Source organism: Dermacentor albipictus, chromosome 5, assembly GCF_038994185.2.
Source record: "Dermacentor albipictus isolate Rhodes 1998 colony chromosome 5, USDA_Dalb.pri_finalv2, whole genome shotgun sequence".
Lineage (NCBI taxonomy): Eukaryota > Metazoa > Arthropoda > Arachnida > Ixodida > Ixodidae > Dermacentor > Dermacentor albipictus.
Window position 1 is genome coordinate 151326766 of NC_091825.1, and position 20814 is coordinate 151347579.

Here is a 20814-nt window from a genome sequence, read left to right on the forward strand (position 1 = left end):
CAAATGACACCAAACAGACTGCCTTTCTGCAAGCAAAAGATGCTACACCTCCCTCTATAGAGGTAACCCATGTGGCTCCCATAAAAGATAAATTTTGGCCCTCCGTTGGTTTTGAGTTGTGCAAGCCTTGACTTACAAGTTATATCAATCCACACCACAAAGCTGATTTTGTTGAGACTAGTGATGTTCGCAGCACAAATATAAAGGACAACTGCTAAAGCACAGTAAACAACATTGGCAAAGTTTATTTGCAGCAGAACGCAATCCACAAGAAACCAAATGTGGCAAATGCAGTTTTATTGGGCGCGAAGAGCAGGACTGAGTGAATGAGGAGAAGTGCTTGTGCAAAGTAAACTTGGCTGAGTGATAGATTGATTGATGGGCGAGGCTTTTCAAAGCCCCGTTCTATTTACACATTTGACAACACAGTGCAGGGAGGAAGGACGGGAGGTTGGTTGGTGGACAGAGTTCCTCACTGAGCATTCACCAGTAGGATTTTTTTTTTTAATGTGGCTGCAGTACCGCACACTGCAACTTCTGTACACAATGCCCCTACTATTCACAAGAGGAAATCATACTTGACCAGCGTGCTCGCAACGCTGCGCCCTTGAGTGTGTATGAGGACTTTCCACAGGAAGAAGTGCACATCGCGTCTGCACCTGTAAATGGAACACAAAGCATACCCCTCAAGCTCCAGGGCTGGAGAGAGAGAGAGAGGGAGCTACCAGAGTGCTGGAAACCACCTGTAAACATTTTGAACCACTAGGCCCAGAAAATAAGTACCTTTTGGCATGGCGGCAATATAAACAAATTGGGGCTTAACATCCAAAAACTGCACAGAGGGTTATGAGGGATGCTGTAGTGGAGGACACCATATTCATTTTGACCACCTGGCATTTTTTTGCGGTTTGCGGTCAAATGCGGTCATTGCAGCCGGGAATAGAACCCGCGACGCCTTTCTAAAGCAAGACGTTGCGGTTTCTGTTCCGCTGAGCTACTATTGAGTTTTATTGCCACTGAGCTACAGCGGCAAATTTGGTGCTGGTAGGAGGAGTTTGTTCATCGTACATAGCTGACGTATTGGCATGTTTTGAAAACGCAAAATATAGAAAAAAGTTTGCACATTGTGTTGATGTTTTGATACACAGTTTCAAAATATGGAACTTTCAACGAAAACTAGGCCCTCTTTTATATATCATTCTAAAACATCAACACTTACTTAGTTTACTTGGAGTCTGCAACTGCTGCCACTATGGGAAAGGATGCACAATGCATGAAGAAAGCAGGAGCAAATTTGCTGGTGTGCTCATTTGCTTCAAAATGCTGAGCTCAAAAATGGCCATGGCTGAGAACCAAGCCCATGGCACTGCCCTCACCAGTAGAATATCGTAGCCATTGAGCTACCACAACAGGTGAAATAAAAGCAGAAATCTTTCAGACTTGATCACCGGTTGTCACTGTAAACTTGGTTGCCAGAGACATGGCCAACCACCATGCTGGCAAGCTATCAAAACGAAAATATTGTCATTTCTGCTCGACTTGGCAGCCAAATTAGCATATGGCCATGCATTTAGAGTCCGAATTATCACGCAACATACGATGGGGCCAGTGACGGTGCTGTGGAGCTGTCCGAATTATCAATGTCCAAATTGTTGCTCAGCGACTGTACTTCTTTAACACTGTACAAGCCATGATATGTAATTCAGTTGCCAACAACAGATTGAGTGCATCAGCCATATCCATTTATTCATCTTTCAGTCCTCGCATTTCCTTGGGCGTTGACTGGCTATGGCTGTCAAACGATCTTGTCAGCACTGGCTAACACTCCCAGGGCTAACCCAAGACAGTGGCCCGAGATGGTGCATGGTAGCTTAATAATTGGTAAAGCACCACACACGTAATATGTGGTATGTAGGTTCAGTCCGACTTGCAGCAAGTTATTTTTTCATCCACTTTCATTTCCCTTTACCTGGTTATTTATCCATTTAAAATAAATATAACAATATAGTTCCCCTATTCGTGACACACAACTTCCCCTATATTGTGACTAACAAAAAATTTAGCCCCTCGGATCCCCTAATTCTTCTCATTTGCTGTACTGTTTGTACATCTTGTTCTTGTTCCCGTCTAGGCTATATGCCGTGATTACGAGATTCATTCTTGTTTGTTTGATGGTTCTGCTCTTGGTGCTGGCAACTGTGCATGGCGCTCGCTCACATTTAGCAGTTGCATGCAAAGAGAATGCCATGATTTTACGTCTGCTGCTGGAGTTTGCAAGCCAGAAAAGCTTAGAAAGCATATTCGGTGCACAGTTGCAATCCTTCAAGCTAATACTAAGCTCTTTGTACTGAGAGGCTGTCTTGAGAAGGTATAATATACCAGTCTAGTCTAAGTAAATGTCTGCTATCAGCATCCCTCAACACTATAAGATCAATCTAAAAATGGCAACCTATCCTAGGGCTTTGCCATAACAGCCTTTCACTAAAGGACTGCAAATATGTAATCAAAAGGAATTGCGGACAAAAGTTTTGATTTGCGCTGTTAAAACTACACAGACAAAAAAAGGCACGTTTTTTTTTTCTCCAATTTAGCACATTTAATTTACATATTGCTATTACTTTTAGCAAGCGGTACTTTTAGCAGAGCTTTGTCAACCATTCAGTTATCCATTGAACAAGCACTGAAAACATTTACCTCAAGTGTTAGGTGATGGGTTTTCTTGTTTTTGTTTTCGTGAAATGTCTGGTAGCTCAGAATAACTTACAACAGACATGTTTTCCCTGTCTTACACAGGCAACTTCTTGTCCATGACTGTCCACAGTTCATAGCAACAGTTAAGTATTTACGTGAGCCTTTTTAAACAAACAAATATTATAAAAGATATATATATTGCTCTTTAGTCTGTGTTCGATAATACTTTGTGGCCTCATTTTTGCAGCAAAATAAGAAAGCCATTTAATGAACTGAATGCAACTAATGAAAAAATTGTTTTTGAGGAACAAAGGCACTCAAATGAGAAGTAAGGAAAAGGCGTACTGCACCTGTAACACGTCACGTCTCATCGGTCTCTGTTTTTGCGACTGGACCTCTTACCCGACCCTGCGCTTTCAGAGCTGTGTCTGCGCCTCCGACTTCGGCTCCGACTCCTATCTTTTCTACGGCTCGAGCGCTTTGCACTCCTTGAGCGACTCCTTCGTCGGCCATGGCTTCGACTGCGGCTTCTGGAGTGGCTTGTGCTGCTACTTCTCCGACGCCTGTGCCTGTCTTTTCTTTCCCTTGATCGGCTCCGTCGTTTGGTTCGTCTCCGGCTACTGCTACGGCTGTGGCTAGAGCTGCTGCTGCTGCGGTAATGTCGGGACCGCCGCTTATCCTTTTTGTCTCGGGAACGACTCCGACTTTTCCTTCGATGGGAAGAGCTGCGGCTCCTTCTGTCGTGTCGCTTTTTGCTTACACTTGTTTTCTCTGATGATGACTTTACTGACTCGCGCCTTGAGCTCTTCTCCCAATCTCTCCTTGACGAGGAGGTGTCCTCGTGCTGCCTATCGTCCGTCTCAGAAGAATTGTGCTCAGGAGAAGAAGTGCTGCTGCTTTTGTCGTTGACCTTTTCGTCTGGAACTTGCATCTGTGGTGGGCTCCAGCCTTCTTGCGGAGTGTCTCCAGCACTTTCTTGTTCTTCCTCGTTGTCATCAGGCACTGCAGTCTCCTCGTGGACGACCTCTCTAGGCGAGCCGGTGTCTAAAGCGTCGGTAGAACTCTTCTCGGCTACAAATACAACCATAACGATTACTTAATCTTCCGCGTAGGTTATGTTCGCAAGATGCTAAACAAGAGATACAAAAACATGGAGTTAATCCACAGTGTTGTTAAACTCAAGAGTTACAGCAACATTTATTGCGCACTAATTTGCAGAAGTTGCTGCAGTTGTACCACCATTGAGCATCCTTTCATGCAATGTGTAAAGTGGCGCATGACGGTAAATTTTATGCCAGTGAGTCATGCAGAACCATAAACATTTTTTCATACCAGTGGCAACCTCACACACTGTTAAAATTTTAAGGTTAAAGGAAAAGGGCCACCACCACAGAAAAAAGAAAATTCTGATGGTGGTGTAGGCATTCAGCCACTGTTGCAATGCTAAGGCAAGACAAACATGTTCATATCAATTTTTTCTAACGGTGTGAGAATATTTGATTCGTAGGACACTTTTCCTATTCGAAATATTCGAACTCCTAAACATTGCTGTTGTAAAAGCTTAAAGGCGGCTTCGTCGCCGTACAGCTGTGTTATGCGCCAAACATACAGGCTGTTGTGGTGAAGCACATTTGCCATGCAGTGAAACATATCAAAATTAAGAAGGGGGCATTGTCACGGCGGCCCTTTTGACATATCAGCTTAAAGGCGCCCTCAACCACTTTTCATCGAAGTAGAGAAAAGAATTTAAAGTGAAAATGGGCTATCTCAGAAATACTTTGCCGCAAAAAGCAACTCAGTAGGTTCTGTAGAAGTGGAGTTATTGGCAATCAAACATGGCCTCCGATGTGCTCCCATTCTTTCTTCAATGTCTTGCACTGTGAAGGCAACGGCGCAGTGGGGTGTGCCCGCAACGCTCTGCCTTCTAAATGTCACCGTGGCGCACGGTTCAAATTTCATTTTGAATGTTAACATAGATGACACGACTTTCCCCTTTGGTGCCTACGATGCGCTAAACATAGGCCAAACGCGGTTGTCCTCAGCGAGCTGCAGTGCGCTGAGCCAGGGGACTCATGGCGGCACTCCATGGCGGCCGTGGTATGCAGCTGACTGCAGTTTGATGTCAGCTATCAGCCAATAGCAGCCGTCTAAGGGAATGACAAAATATTGCACCTAGAAGAGAGTGAGGACAGGGTTTTCTGTTGAAAAGATAGCCTTTGAGAGAAAGTTGACTTCGCCATTCACTTGCGAGCTCCATGCACCGCGTACAACAGCAAAACTTGGCTGAGATGTTCACAGCAGCGTATGCTACCCACAGAATATGTTATTTCACCAAGCCCGAGGGGCAGATGGGCCCCTGTAAGTACCCAAACTGTGTTGCCTCCTCATGTATCTGGACACCACCAGCCGCCAGGTGGAAACATCCGTCTACTATTAATTTGACCAAGTGTCTGAAAACATGGTTTCCAACTACAAATTTGACAAAGTCGTGAACTGGGCAATGTCTTTAGACCCTCAGTCAAGAGTAGTTGAGTACCACAAGGATGAGACATTTCAACGGCAAACTGGGTTAAAAATCTGGCTTTAGAAGACGCAAGAAAAAGTTCAACAACCAGAAACCAAGGCATGTTCCAAACAATGAAAGCTTCTGAAGAGGCTCCTTTCCACATCAGCACTGTGGAAAGACTTTCAAAGGCTCATCAACCACCTGCAATTTTCACTTGCTTGTGGCAACAAATTTTACTGTCACAAGCGCAGGTTGAGATATATGCACATGATGAAATTTTGGGCCAGAAAGAAGATCCATGTGAGTGATGGTGTAAGCGAGTGGTGGTGTAAGCATGGTGCCTACTGTCGGTTTGACTCGTGAAGGGACAACTGCCAATACCAGGTCGAGGGTGTCGCCTCTGCCTGAACATGTCAAGTAGCTATCCCCCTTCCTCCACAAAAACATTAAATAACTGCATTTTTGATACTGTCAAGCAAAAGTGCTGCAATAGAGAATTTTGTTGATCACAAAGCAGAATCTTCCTGTACATTACTCGCTGTGCAATAAACCCAGTTTCTTTTTGCACCTCTGGTTAGCGAAAAAAGATTCTGGAAAACCAAAATTATTCTTATTTGAAAAAAAAAAAATTCAATTCAACTCGCACTTGGTTTTCACCATTTGAATTTGCTTCAAAATTGAAAATTTTATTTTCGCATATCCCTAATTTTTTCCTTAATTTCTTACATTGAAATTGAAATTGGTTCTTCATGTGATAGAAAATAAGATCAATGCCCTAATTTACATGTGCTGGCATGGTTCCCTACACTTCTGCCTTTTTCTTTTCACAAACTAAACATCTATGTTGACAGCATTAGTCTTACAGGCCATTATCACTGCTGCATAATGGTTATTTGCAGCCACGCAGAAAGCATTTGAATGCTACTCTGTCACATTTCACTTGTCAGCGCTGCTGTACCTACCTCACATCAAACACTGAAATTTTAGCAAATATAATACTGCCGACATTTTCTTTGTCTATATGTTATTTTCAAGGATCTTCAATACAACCATGATTGCTCACAATGAAATGTAAATAACAGGTGTTTACACATGAAATCTGTGCAGCATGTCTGGAAAATTGTTTTGCTTGAGGAATTTTGAAGTTTCTGCTACCAAGAGCAGCATACCACAGTTTTACAAAGGAAAAAAAAAAACTAAAGTTGCACAGCTTGTTCCAATGGACATACAATAGGCAAATACATAAAAAAAAGAAAGACTGCCATAGAGGCCTGCTGCTGTGAACTTTGCTTTACTCTTCCTATCCTATTTACAATGGTGAGCTGGTAAAAGACTACCCTGCAGCACACTGCCTATAAGCATATAAATGAATGACTTGGCAGGGATTACGCTGGTATTCAATGTACAGCTACATGGTTTGCCAAGGGGCCTCCTGCCCACCTTCCATGCGTGCAAACACACATACAGTGGGCCATTTTGCTTTATTTGGCTGATATTATACAGCTGGCCATGTTCACAGTTAGACAGCACTAGTACCTCTGGATGACTTACTGCCTAAGGAAGCAGTACATAGCTGCAACAGCACAAAATACAATTTGAAGGAGGTGGCCGCGTGTTCACAAATAAGGGTAGAATTTTATACTTTTGTGAGGGAAAGTGTTCTAAGCCATCCTCTCTGGTACAACTAAAAAAGTTTCAGGGGCCCTTTTAATGGTAAAGAGCAAATGGTCTTATTCCAAGAAGTGCCACTGTTTACCAATACAGTTGAAACTCATTTTAACGAAGTGATGACCACACTAGAATTATTTTATTAAATCGGGAAGTTCAGGAAATTGACTAAGGGATTTTTCGGTCCTTTGAAATCTAAAGTTGTAATGTAGCAACGCCCAAAATGTACCGCAGCATTTCATTTGCCACTAACCCATGCCTGCACGTGCAAAATGTCTGCAAAGGTGGCCCAACTACCGCCACCCCTAGCGCCATCTAGTACATAAGAATGCTAGCGACTGCTGAGTCCATTGTTCCATGCATGGGCACAACGTGTAGCCTCATCAAAATAAAGGTAGGGCTGTGACTATGGTGCCTAGATGTTTTAACGCGATAGCATTAGAGTGCACACTATAAGAAAAACCTGCCTGCATCGAAATTAGAAAGAAATCGCAGCTTTTTTTACTCATTTACTTCTGGAAAAGCTTCATTAAATCATGTTAATTCAAGCTAGTTTCTTTAATTAGGGTTGATGACAACAGTGAACCTTATGGGTACTTGCTGGGGAATGGAAATTTGTTAGTTATATCGCGAACTTTGTAAAATAAGGTTTCGTTAGATCAAGTTTTAACTGTGCCTTTGCCATACTGTCCACCTGCCAGCTTTGCATGTTCTAGCAATTTCACACCACATATAAACTTGACACAGATAAGCAGGGAATGCAGAGCCAGCATATGGCCAAGGAAGTTCAAGTAGCAGTTATGCATCTGTGTTACCCATCGCCTTTCTACCATCATATTAAGTCATTGAGTTTCATATTAGTACAATCGCAGACCGATTTTCCGGACTCCAAAAATTCGGACATGCCCGATTATTCAGTCAGCTTCGCGGCACCACCATTCTCCCCATAGACCATAATGTATAACAACTGCCGAAAGTTCGGACACGTTGCAACCGCTCGTCTGATTTTTCGGACACTCCTTGAGCCAACTCAATCGAGAGCATCAGGCACGGACTATGACCGGCGCATAGTTCGACTTGCTGAACGCCATTTTTGTTTTGAGCAGAGCCTCCTTGCTGCCCCACGAAGTGGCACTACTGGAAATCCCCGCTCATCATCATCGTTTTTGCCTGGTTTGATAAGTGGCTCTACAGTAGTTCCGGTTTCAGCTTAGTAAGCCATGTCAAGACAATCCAGCAGCTGATTTGTTTCTTCCCGCACGACACTGCGAGCAGGCCACGTTTTTCGTTTGTGCGTCTGGTGTCGGCACGGTGGTGTTTGCTTTGTGTGCTGTGTCGAGGTTTCGGTGATCCAACGCGGCGTACGGAAACATCGCATCAAGTGTCTAATGGCGCCGACAGTGCCCGCGCAGACTTCGCTGGGGAATGCCGGCAAGCGGGTGCCGGGAGGCCTAAGATTTGTCGCCTTCCGGTGTGCTCCCTACTGACGCGAAAATGTTCTGCAGAGACCTGCGCAGTGGTTGCATTGCGATTCCGGATACCATCTCATTTAACAGTTTCACAGGTGCTGACACTGCTGTACTGACATGCGCAGAACTCGAGATATTCGTCAGGTTTCTGCTGCACCGCCGGACGATGACTCTGAGTCGGAAGATGACGCACCATATGCTACGCTGCCGTCGCATGCGGAGCGTGCATAAACAGTGACTGTGCTTTCAGCCGCCTATAGTGACCATACGACCCTCTCCGAGATTCAGGCTTATCTGATTGCGCGTAAACGGAACAGCGTGCAACGGTGCATTCACGATTTCTTCAAGCCTACTGCCGAGCCCGAATAAGTGCGTGGAAATAAAGGATTTCATTTTTTTTTTCTTAATCTGCTTTTTCGAACTCCTGTTTATTCGGACATTTCCGCAGTCCCCGTGAGGTCCGAATAAACGGTCAGCGACTATATACCTAGAGGGAAATCTGGCGCTGCGATCGTTCAACCATCATGGGAATGATGGGAAGTACAGGCTTCGGATTGGCATTTTGTTGACTGGCGAACTAGTCTACAAGTATTTTTTTGGCAGTTTTGATTTTGCTCCAAGTGCAATTGCTATAACCTATAGCCTATAGTGCAACGCAAAGCTCTCTGCCTTTGCTATGTTGCTCGAAGTGGCGATAGCGCGCTGGGCCAGTGGCTGGGACGATGTTTGTGTCGCGGTGTGGTGTTGAAGACATGACGAGAAAGCGACGGCATTGTAAACGTTGAAAGAACATGTTTTGACCGTTTGGACCTTGGCTTGTTAAGTGTGTTAGGTTGGCGCTGTAGCGCTACGTGCTTTATGAAAATTCAGGATAGGAAAAAGAAGGCACCACTGATACAAGACAGTTGTACTTCTAGTGGCTTGACAATCAAATTTTATTGAGGGCTTCCTTATGCATTGCTCGTTTATATGCTCATTGAAATGCGTGTTTTAGGACTTTGAGAACACAAACTTACTTGTGGCAGGAAAGGTTGCTGCTTCCTACCATCTAGTGTCGCAAAATGGATAAGTGCAAAGCCACGCCATAACGCTTCGGAAGCGGTACGTCAATATAAAATATGATGAAGCACATTCCTAAGAGGCCACTAGCGTCCTAGCTAGCACTGCAGCAGATGTGCTTAAAAGTACTTGAAGACATTCAGCAATCGTGACAGCCGACGCAGCCTTTCGAAAGAGCGAGAGAGTTCGCAAGTGCCCGTCATCTGTGAGAAAAGTCTTGCGTTTGCAGCGAGCAGGCGTCGTAGCAGACGACACTTGTAGCATTCCGCTCAAGGGCGCAACACTTTCTCACAATACAACATTTTTATTTCAATAAATACTTGACGAGTATTTTATATAAGTACATGCACAGTTGTTATTGCTGTTGCAAAAATAAATAAATAATTTTTCTCTGGCATCAAATCGGGAACAGAATCGCACAAGAATGCATACCCTGATGTGTACTGGTGATAAACCATAGTAAACCATGCTTCCATCTCCAAGTCATACAAAGTTTATGTAGCGTGTTGTATATTCTATAACATACTGCAGAAATAAAATTGGATTTTATGCGATAATATTTGAGTATAGCTTTGTTTACTGCACTGCAAGCAAACTCCACTAGTTTAAAGATCGAAGTCAATCCGAAGCCTGTACTTCCCATCATTCCCATGTAGGTTGAGGCAACGCTCATGAAAGCCCCCGTAGACACTTCTGAAAGCCCCCGTAGACATTTCCCTCTAGGGTATTTATTTAGAAACTCTATGTATTAAGCAACGAGGTTCACTGCTAAGGCACAGATCAAAATTCTGCTTCGCATCACAACAGGAGTTCATGTAATGCAGACCTGAGATATAAATGATGAATTGTGGTATAGATAGTGCTGAGTCCATGGGCCAAAACTCGGGGTGTGTGTGCCCTGAATATAGATTTCTAATCGAATATCGAATCGTATGAAGAAAAAGAAGCCGAATAGCGAACTGAATATTGAATATCAGAAAATTTAACACAGCACTTTATGCTTACAAACTTTGTGCAAAAAAACACGGTGCTGCACATGCTCGGGAGGCTACTCACATTACATAAGAATGTTGCTAGCTATCAATAACTAAGGTACCTAGGAACCAAGATGTGTAGTATGATCTACTCTTACTAAATAAAGTAAATGTCGAATTAGTACGCCAGCACCGATAACAGCTCAGTTTGTATATGAAGGCCTGGAGAACATTTTTTATCGGTAGATAGTCTGTTGAATAAAATCAATCAATTTTTCTCTGCGATACAATAAATGGGGGAGTTATCTTGTCCCACATACCAATGAGGTATTCAGTTTAACAGTTGGCCATACTATGCTTAACAGCCATCTTCTATCACTAAGAATATAATGCTTTTCGGTTTTTTACAGACAGGATTTTTCTATCTTGATAGCTACTGGTTTCTGCGGATTATCATCAATTCATTAACATCATCTGACTTGTGACCAGTCCTCACGGTCATCGGTGACACACGGGTCAACTGCAGTCAGTGCCAATGGTAAAAAACGGGTGCCCTTTCACTTTCAGTTTTATCATTGTTTGCTACCTGTAGTAGCCAAATCAGGAGGCCCACGGTAACTTCATGTGATGCAAGTCAGCACACATGCCAAGTTTGTGAACTGCACGAACCTGCATGCGTAAACTCTATTGTACAATATCCGATATGATCTGTGTGCCCTCCTGTGGCTAATCGGCCCGATCTTCACACGATTTCGTTCTTTCCATACGCGCTGATTTTGTTGTTCTCTCTGTCCATGTTGCATTAATCGTTTCAATCAGTCCCACCAACCTGGTCGAACCGAAAGATATCGTACACCATGGGAAAGCCTCGCATGTCAAGGCACCGACCCCTGCAGGGTATTTCACTGAACATTAAAAAAAAAACTGAACATTCAAAATGGCGAATATTAGTACATATTTGATTTGAAAATAAAATTATTTGAATGTTCGCTATTAGATTCAATCAAAATCAAATATTCAAGTATTCGCAAACTCCTAGCAAAAACTTATTCAATTTTGAGAGGACTTGCAACACATTTTGTTCAAACAGTTATATTCCTCCACATCTGTGACAAACAAGGATTGAAAACCAATGCAACAAAAGCCATGCATTCAGCAATAATGTGCAACCATTTATGTCCCTTTATTATTATTATTACTTTTTCCTATGAGCCTATTAACATGCCCTTCTGTCTTCCTGTTGGAGACAACATGCCAACACAGGCTTTCGTCTACAGTGACGCAACAGAATGCATCATGGTGCATAAAATGAGATCAAAATGCAGAATAGTGATAAACGCAGTTGTTGCCAGTTTCCTTTCAGAAGTGGTGTTATTTAGAAGCACTGCCCACATAGCCCCGGCCACTGAACTTGCAAAGCCAGCATTGAAGTAATAACCAGTCTACTCACCAGGCCTGTTGCTGTTACGCACGCCCCCGTCTTCCGTTACCTTCTGAGCTGCCTGCTGCTGCTGCTGCTGCAGCCGGCGCTCATGCTGACGGTCCTCTTCGTCGAGTTCCTCAGCTACCTGGTGCTCCCACTCGGCAAACGCGGCCCGCTTGTCACGAATAGAGCGCTGCAGCTCTTCCTCAGAGTCGTCTCCGCTCTCAGCACCACTGCTCGACTCGCTGTCGCTGCCGTAACCGCTGATACCGCCTGAGAATGGTCATGCCCATGGAGCCCTGCTTATCAGATGTCTCTACTACCGGCCTTAATAGACACAGATAAATGAAAGATTGCAACCTCCTGAATGGTCTTGCTTTCTGAACAGTAATTGCTTTAACATCACAAAACATTCTAGCAAGATGCTTGCCCGACTGCAGAAACCAACCACATTTCTGATGCTGTTCTTTTTCTGTCATTAAACTCAACAACTATATGTTGTGAAAACATAAGGAACAAAATGAGACAGCTCCAAGAAGATGCTCCTTGCATTTGGAATCCCAGCAAATGATTCTATATGCCTTTTCTCATAGCAAATGGTACCCTCAGTAAGCAATATGCACAGTGTTGATGTATCACCTTCAACTGCTCTTATTTCTGGTTCCCAGTCACCTTATATGTTATCTGTGAGCAGCATAAGAATAAAGTAATGCCACGTGAGGACTAAACTTGAAACCATCATTTCTTTGTATTTACAGGGCAACTTCACAATGAAAGTAACAGAATAGAATGGTAGGGCACCAAAGATTGAAACCAGGCAAAAACAAGAGGTGGGTTGGTGCGCCTCCCTGAATTCTCCATTAATTCTTGTGTGCTTTATTTTTTTACCTCTTGGGCGTATAAAATATTACCCCGAAACCACTTTCTCAACTGTAATCCACATGTATCACGTTGGCAACATTGTTAAGGCATTACCCAAACCATATAATATTTTGGCACATAGATTGTAGCTATATTTGAAAAACTTATCCAACACACTCACATTTACCTTAAGAGTTTAATGATTGCTACCGGACTAGTGAGTGATTTTCGTGTTAAAACAACTGAAGTGTAAGGCAAGGCAACAGCAAACTTGCCCAGAACTGAGGTCAGAACTCCTCTACAAGGTGTTCACAGTTGGGTTTGGTGTCAGAAAACTGATATTTCCTGTAGTGAAAAATTGCTGCACTATCCAACCTTTTTGATTGCTGATGCACCAAGCTTAGGAGCTCTCAATATTCAGCAAGCGTAGTGGAACTTCGCAATATTTTTCTGTAGGGGCTGACAGAATGTTCACTCAGCCCAGTACACACTCCTGAAAAATACTGTATAGTAAACTTGAGTAAGGGCCGCACACCCCAAACTTGGCAGCGCATAATTTGGGGGAAGAAAGTAAGGTGGCAAACAAACAGCATGTCTGCTCCTGGATCTTGAAAATGTGGCATACAATGCCTTAAGACATTATCATTATTACCTGTAGGTTACACGCATTTCTAATGCGATTGACAGCAATGAGGATGACTGCCTTTTTAAGGGTGCTCGCAAACTGTGTCCTAGCAGCGACGCAAATATAGATGGACTATTAACAGGCACATCTGTGAACAAAGGCCGGATAGTGTGCCATTATTATGACAAAAAAAGTGTTTTATTTTCTTGCTTTCATGGACCAAAAATTGGACTGAATTGAAGTGACACACTCTGCTTAAATTGGGGGGGAAAAAACAAATAAGTGGAGCCCTTACACAAGCCTATATATGGCATTGCAGTGCACACACAAAAGAAGCATTTTTCTCGACACCAAATCCCAAAGTGTGAATGCACCAGATAAGCCTGCAAAATGTAACATGCTGCATTGACAGCAGCCTAGAGTGTACTTACCCAATCCACCGGTAATATTTGCCAAAGCGGAGGAGGATCTGAGCTGGCGGGCAGGAGCTTTTGCAGCAATACAGCAGAGGGGAACCATTTTAGTGCACTACACAGAGAACACAACCTAGACACAGGGGAACACCAAGTCTCCTGTTCACAGACACAAGACAAGATGTGTCAACACAAACGCAGTTTCTGAAAACACAGCCTAGACATTTGCAGTCACTTTCCTCAGACTGTCAAGAACCAGCTATACTGCATACATTTCAGCTCACTTGATATCATAGCCATGAAGTCCCACAAACATGATATCTCTCTCTCTCACACATACACACACACACGCGCATGCATGTACACACGCACATACACATGCACGCGCACACACACACACCAAAAAGAAATGACATGCAGGCTTCCTATTATTATGCAGTCCCACATTCTAGCATTACAGCTAAATAATAGCTTATATTACAAAAAGGCAGTTACAACAAATTTTAGGCAAAAGAAAAAAAAGAGTCAGTCCTTTCATATTGTGTTCATTCTCTCTTCCTCACAGCCTTGATACAACGTGCAGCACTGAAAAAGGTGATAAATAATCCTGCACAAATTTTAATATTTTCATTTCCTCTTAACTATTGTGCCTGCTTCACTTATCGCAGTGAGAGAGAAACTTTCACCTTATTGCTTACTGGAGCATTCTGCTAAATTATAGATCTCGAAATTATTGAGGGTCAGCAGACATCTGCACAAAAATAGGTGCTAGCTTTTTGTTTGGCACAAAGCCAGAGGTTCGTGAAGCAAGCTTTCCAGATGCAATTAAGGTGCACTTGCTACTTAAAAAATATATTGCCACATAATACCTAATGCAAGAAGTTAATGCCTTTGTCCAACATCGTCAAATAATCTAATCAAGATGAACTCAGAGATTTACTGTTTAGTTTTTTAGTTTACAGTTTCCATACCAGTGGTGGAACAGCCATTTGACCTTGTGTGCAGGTCTTGGCGCAGGCAAAAATATAATTTGGCACAGTGACAAGCACTTTTGGTCGTCAGTGACAAGTACATACCCTTATTTACCACTAAATACTGGACAAGTCAACATTTTTGTCTGCCTGTGGTGCCAGCCCCCGTGTTTTTCACCTTTCCTCTCGAAAAGCTTTTCGAAATCTCGAAAAAAAAAGATATATACAGTCGCCGACCGATTTTCCGGACTCCGAAAATTCGGACATGCCCGATTATTCGGTCAGCTTCGCGGCACCGCCATTCTCCCCATAGACCACAATGTATAACAACTGCCGAAAGTTCGGACACCTTGCAACCTCTCGTCTGATTTTTCGGACACTCCTTGAGCCAACTCGGTCGAGAGCACCATGCACCGACTCTGACCGGTGCATGGTTCGACTTGCTGAACGCCATTTTTGTTTTGAACGGAACTTCCTTGCTGCCCCACGAAGTGGCGCTAATGGAAATCCACGCTCATCATCATCGTTTCTGTCTGGTTAGATAGAGAGGCTCTGCAGCAGTTCCGGTTTTAGCTTAGTAAGCCATGTCAAGACAATCCAGCAGCTGATTTGTTTCTTCGCGCACGACGCTGCAAGCATGCCGCGTTTTTTCGCTTGTGTGACTGGTGTCGGCACGGTGGTGTTTGCTTTTCGGTGATCCAACATGGCATACGGAAACATCTCGTCAAGTGTCTAATGGCGCCGACAGTGCCCGCGCAGACGGCGCTGCGGAATGCTGGCAAGCGGGTGCCGGGAGGCCTAAGATTTGTCGCCTTCCGATGTGCTCCCTACCGATGCGGAAAATGTTCTGCCGAGACTTGCGCAGTGGTTGCATTGCGATTCCGGACACCGTCTCATTGACAGTTTCACAGGTGCTGACACTGCTGTACTGACATGCGCAGAACTCGACGACGGCGAGATCATTCGTCAGGTTTCTACTGCACCGCCGGACGATGACCGAGTCGGAAGTTGACGCACCATGTGCTACGCTGCCGTCGCATGCGGAGCGTGTACAAGCAGTGACTGTGCTTTCAGCCGCCTATAGTGACCGTACGACCCTCTCCGAGATTCAGGCTTATCTGATCGCGCGTAAACGGAACAGCGTGCAACGGCGCATTCGCGATTTCAAGCCTACTGCCGAGCCCGAATAAGTGCGTGGAAATAAAGGATTTCACTTTTTTTTTTCATAATCTGCTTTTTCGGACACCTGTTTATTCGGACATTTCCGCAGTCCCCGTGAGGTCCGAATAAACGGTCGGCGACTGTATATATAAAAAAAAGATATCTCGAAATCTAAACTTTGAAAATATCAGGAAAAAGGCAACTCCGTAGCATCGCCTGCACACGTTTTTCACACGGCTGCGACTCACTAGCTGAACCAAATGCCACGCTGTGCTCGCTGCTTATCTCTACCCCTTCTTTCTGTCTATCACCGCTCACTTGCCCTTGCTCAACTGCTCGCTGGCACTTCACTGTGGCTCACACATGCAGAGGTGAGCTGGTCTTTCCTTTTCCTTCTCATTTAGGACGCTGTTACTGATGGATCAATGTGGTCACAGCATATTAATCGTGGCCTTGCTCAACATGATAGGCACTTCAAAGAAGACACGAGAAGCCCAGGCACGGTGCCCTTAGAAGGCAGCATACGAGCCGACAGCATCTCAGTGCGATCGCGGCTTGATAAAAACACTTGCTGCAAGCTTGCGCAATAGTAAAACTTTCGCCTCACCATCGTACAAGCTTGAAGTCATTTGTGGGCATCTGCTAAAAACGTGACAGTTGCACTCTTCCACAGTTCAGTTTCTGTTATTGATGTGAAATAGTCCAGGATTAATTATGGTGCAGAAAGTAGCAGTGTCCGCTTTCTGGATGTCTGTAAACTGTTATGCTTGGACAACTGGCTTCAAATATTCCAATAAGGTCAGTTGTTTTGACTCTGGGCCAAGAAAGCTGCCTTGGCACAACATCAGTAAAGCCAGCGTCTGGTGCCAACGCACGCGGAAGTTACTGACAATATCATAGTGGCATTTTGGGAAAGCTCCCTGTGGTCTCAATCTCTCCTTACACAATGAACGACCACTTTTTCGCATGCCTGAAATATCAGACATTGAAACCCTTTGTTGCCTAATTTTTCAAACTTTTTGCTGTGACAGCACGTTCAAAACGGTATTAAATTAAGCCACCATTGCTGCCATTTTGATGATCTCACAGCCTTGAACCAGCGCTATCGCATACTAATCTGCTCATACCGATCTGCTCAATGCTGTCATTAGGCCTAACTGGTTCGATGTTCGCTGTCAAGCTTCCTGCTGCTCAGTGCCGTGTTTTTCATTTAAAGGATTCACCACTGTTGGCAATGGCGCCTATCTGCTTTCATAATCCTCACCGATGGTGCAGAAAGGACGGCAAGAATCTAAAACATTGCATAATGCCGGTTCCCGAAAGTCAGCTTCGCCATAATACAGCGGTGTTACTCAGCAAAGCATATGCATTGTTCTGCAGTGAAGCACACCAAAAGTGCGAAGGGGCCACTGTCAAATGACATAAAAAGCGTTCCAAATAAACACACAAGCACCCGCCGTCACCTGTCACACTAGGAGCACTGAGACACTAATCATTTGTACTGGCAGGCCTTCAAGGCTATTTCTAATGTGGCCGTGGCAATTTGAGCCCTTGAGGGCAGTTACAGGCATGCATTCGTTTTCGACTGCCCAATTTTTCAGACGTTCTTGCGGTTCCTACTGAGTCCTAAAAATTGGATGTTGACTATATATAAATGTGCCGTGGAACATGTGAAGCTGATCAAAAATTCAACCTCAGAATCTGCTTTTCCGACCGTGCAGAGTTTCAAAGAAAGTCCATAATCATAAGAAATCTATATGTCAGCAGTTGGGCACACATATTACAAGATGAAGTGGCAGTGCCAACAACTATGCTGAACAATGCGCGACCAGACATTATCCAAGTCTCCTTTTTATTCAACATCCTCCTTGAACAAGCTCCGCTCCACACTGATATGAGTGCTGTCAAACAACAGCACAAAGGGCACAAAAGATAAGACCGCACAGCAGAAGTACATATGGAACATTGGTCAGAAATGCAACAAAATTGCAGAAGCAGCAAATGGATAACTAACAGCATTGGTTATTTTCATAGCAATGGCCACTTTGTTGACTTTCACAATGACGACGACAATGGTGGCGTGGTTAAAATTTTTGGTTTCAGTTTTACAACTAAGGCAGGATCTACAAATGGCAGCTTTCATTCTCATGCTTCATTTGGTGCAATTTTCCGTTAAATGTCGTTTTGGAGCATGAGGGAGCAATTGGTGCAGCTGTTCCACCACTGCATACAAACAAGCAAGAGTACTGCAATAATGCTAGGTCTAATAACCAAGAAGGATGCACTCTGAAAATTGATTGCGCATAAAATCCTTCACAAATGCACAAGAGCGGCTCCACAATGATTGCTACACACAACTTCAATGCTACACTGAAGCTACCTTTGAGGACTGCTTTCTGGAAAACCTCCTGGCACAAGGAGTGCATCTCTTCATTGGTCACTTCGAGCAACAACTCAGTAAGCATCCTCCGCACTTTCAGCATCTGAAAAAGTCACAGGGCTGTTCCTTAGCACACAGCATGTGCTTACAAATGTCGGTTACAGTAATGACCAATTACTTCAGCTGCATGCGTAATAACACACTAATGCACAGTTAGATCAAGGAGGGGGCTTCAGAAAATGCTTCAAACCTCTTTAATCGTACGAAACTATAACTACTCAACTGGTTTCTTTAGGATAGTGTTTACCATAGCAGCACACATTTTAAAATTACTTGACGCAGAAATTTGATGTGCAAGTAAAAATTTTATGAAATTTTTAAAGAAACAGCAATATTTCCATGTTTGGTTGACAGTTTACCACTTAGAAGCTAGAGAAACAACACAATAAGGTAATTAATAAAGAGACAAATATCATACAGGCTCATGATCACACATGCTACTAAAAAAGAAAAGAGCGCTACGAAGGCGCGGACTAAAAGAGGAACATGTACGACGGACAAGGCGTCTTTGTAGCGCTCTTCAAGTATGCAAAACCAACTCGCCCACATCAAGCTTCTGCTACTTAGAAAGAAAAAAAAGAAAGAATGCTAGCTGTACTTCAACACACATCTTTTGCCAACACTTTTTCTAACTGTACCATGATTATTGTCAGTAATTTCACTTTTGAACTAGTAGGAACAAGAACACATTGTTTCAAAAATATCATGCTCTCTCAACATCACACAGTCTTTGCATATCTACCATGAAATTACTCTGTGCTACCTTAATCCCGTATTCAAAAAAGTTGTTTCCCTCAAAATTACACCTCAACTTAGGAAAACAAATCACAGCATAACCCCTCGTCTGATGCGATCAAAGCACTTCAATGACACTCATGGCAACGCCTAAGCAAAGATGTCTCAACTGCACTGGTCCAAAAACCTATTTTTCAAGAAACTCGCCCTAAGAACTGCCCAGGAGCACTCAGGTCTGCCGACAGTAGAATTTGGTAATTTATTACTCAAGGTGTTGACTGTTCATAAATAAGAGTTATGTCAGGAGACTACAGGCAGTCTGCTCTGTAACTACACCAAGAGTGATCTGGGTCACGGAAAAACAGAAATGTTCATCCAAGAAGGGCCTGCTTGATAATTGAGGTCAGATTTATCAATATAAAAAAAAAAAATGGTGGGCAATGTATTTGGATTCTTTTTTGAAACAAGATTTACCCTAAGCTGGATACAAATGAAAAATATAAAACAAATATGTGTCAATACGACAATTGTTAACAAGCTCCACAAAACAGACATTTTAGAATAAAATCTTGAAAGTTGACGAGTATGAGCATTACTGAATCACAGTCCCTTCTTCAGCTGAGGGGTCGTGGTATGCTCCATTTGGTAGAGCCTAGACATAACTTACAATTCGAGGCTCCATTATGAATATTGAGGTTGGTCCCTTATTAGCTTACCATTTCCTGATGCTGCTCTTCAGGAGTCTGAAATCTGAAATCCTCCTCTCTTGTTCGCGCAGGCTCTGGCTCTGGTGAGGATTCGCGTAGTGGTGGCGGCGGTGGAGCACCATTACTTTTTGGTGACAGCCTTGCACGACCACCTTCACTGAACATGTCAACAGCATCCTTGTCATCTTCAGAATCAGAATCCTAAAAGAGGAAAAAATCCAGTAAAGACATGCCCCTCCCATCTGAATACATCAGTCAACCAAAGAATGCAATTCACATCATCAAGCTCTTGGTCGAAAGCTACACCATGAAGCAATGTAGCAATCTGGCGACAGAGGTGAGTCAGTCAAAGCTCATTTTGAGAAAAAGAGATGCTGTGAGATAAAGCGAGACGCAAGCGCAAGCACTAAAATGAGGCAGGACAAGTGATCATTCAAAACTGCATTTTCTGTTGAAAAGTCACGTTATACAGCAACATGAGTGAGCAGTAAAACAAAGGGGAAAAAAAAAACACAAGGAAAAAAACAAGTGTGAATGGCAAATATTATTAGTCACATTCAGGCACTGCACTGCACGACAATACACAGCACAAACTATGTTTCCCCTAACAACGACAAATCGCACCACCACAGTTTCATGGCAGCGGAATCGGCACTCTTCTGTTCAGCATCTCTGCAGACAATACATTTCTGATTTATTCTGGATAACACATGCAAGCAATGCACCTAAATGTGGCATTAAGTTGCATGCACCACGACATGCCACGCAGGGCTGGGCAGTATTGAAGCTACATCTATCTTAGATACTACCTTAATATACTATGGGCATCTTGTATCTGTATTTTCATACATTCAAAAAGTCTTGTACCTGTATCTTTATTTTCAATATATTGAGTCAAGTATTGGGCATCTTGAGATACAAGATACACCTCTTGCAAAATCAATAAAATACCCAGTCACAGAAGACAAGCAAGTGATTACAAGGGAAGGTATCCTTATGTTAACTAACACTTCTAATAATAGCATGGCCAGGGACATATACAATGCATTAACACAGTGAAATCAAGAAACTCTGCACTTTCCTGTTTTAATGAATGGCAAGTGCCCGCTTG

General features: G+C 43.4%; 1 protein-coding gene across 5 annotated transcripts in view; it reads right to left on the reverse strand.

Annotated features, from left to right (window-relative positions):
* Positions 1 to 224: 224 nt before the first annotated feature.
* LOC135915292 (arginine/serine-rich protein PNISR) overlaps positions 225 to 20814 on the reverse strand; it is a 33330-nt gene continuing 12740 nt past the window's right edge. For all 5 annotated transcript variants that reach the window (XM_065448332.2, XM_065448331.2, XM_065448328.2 and 2 more), the window contains 6 exons: positions 19713 to 19904; positions 18202 to 18304; positions 13708 to 13764; positions 11818 to 12063; positions 3042 to 3762; positions 225 to 659 (listed from right to left, as the gene is read on the reverse strand). In XM_065448332.2, the coding sequence (XP_065304404.2) occupies positions 3059 to 3762; positions 11818 to 12063; positions 13708 to 13764; positions 18202 to 18304; positions 19713 to 19904 (1302 nt within the window). In that variant the 3' untranslated portion in view covers positions 225 to 659; positions 3042 to 3058. The remainder of the gene's footprint in view (positions 660 to 3041; positions 3763 to 11817; positions 12064 to 13707; positions 13765 to 18201; positions 18305 to 19712; positions 19905 to 20814) is intronic.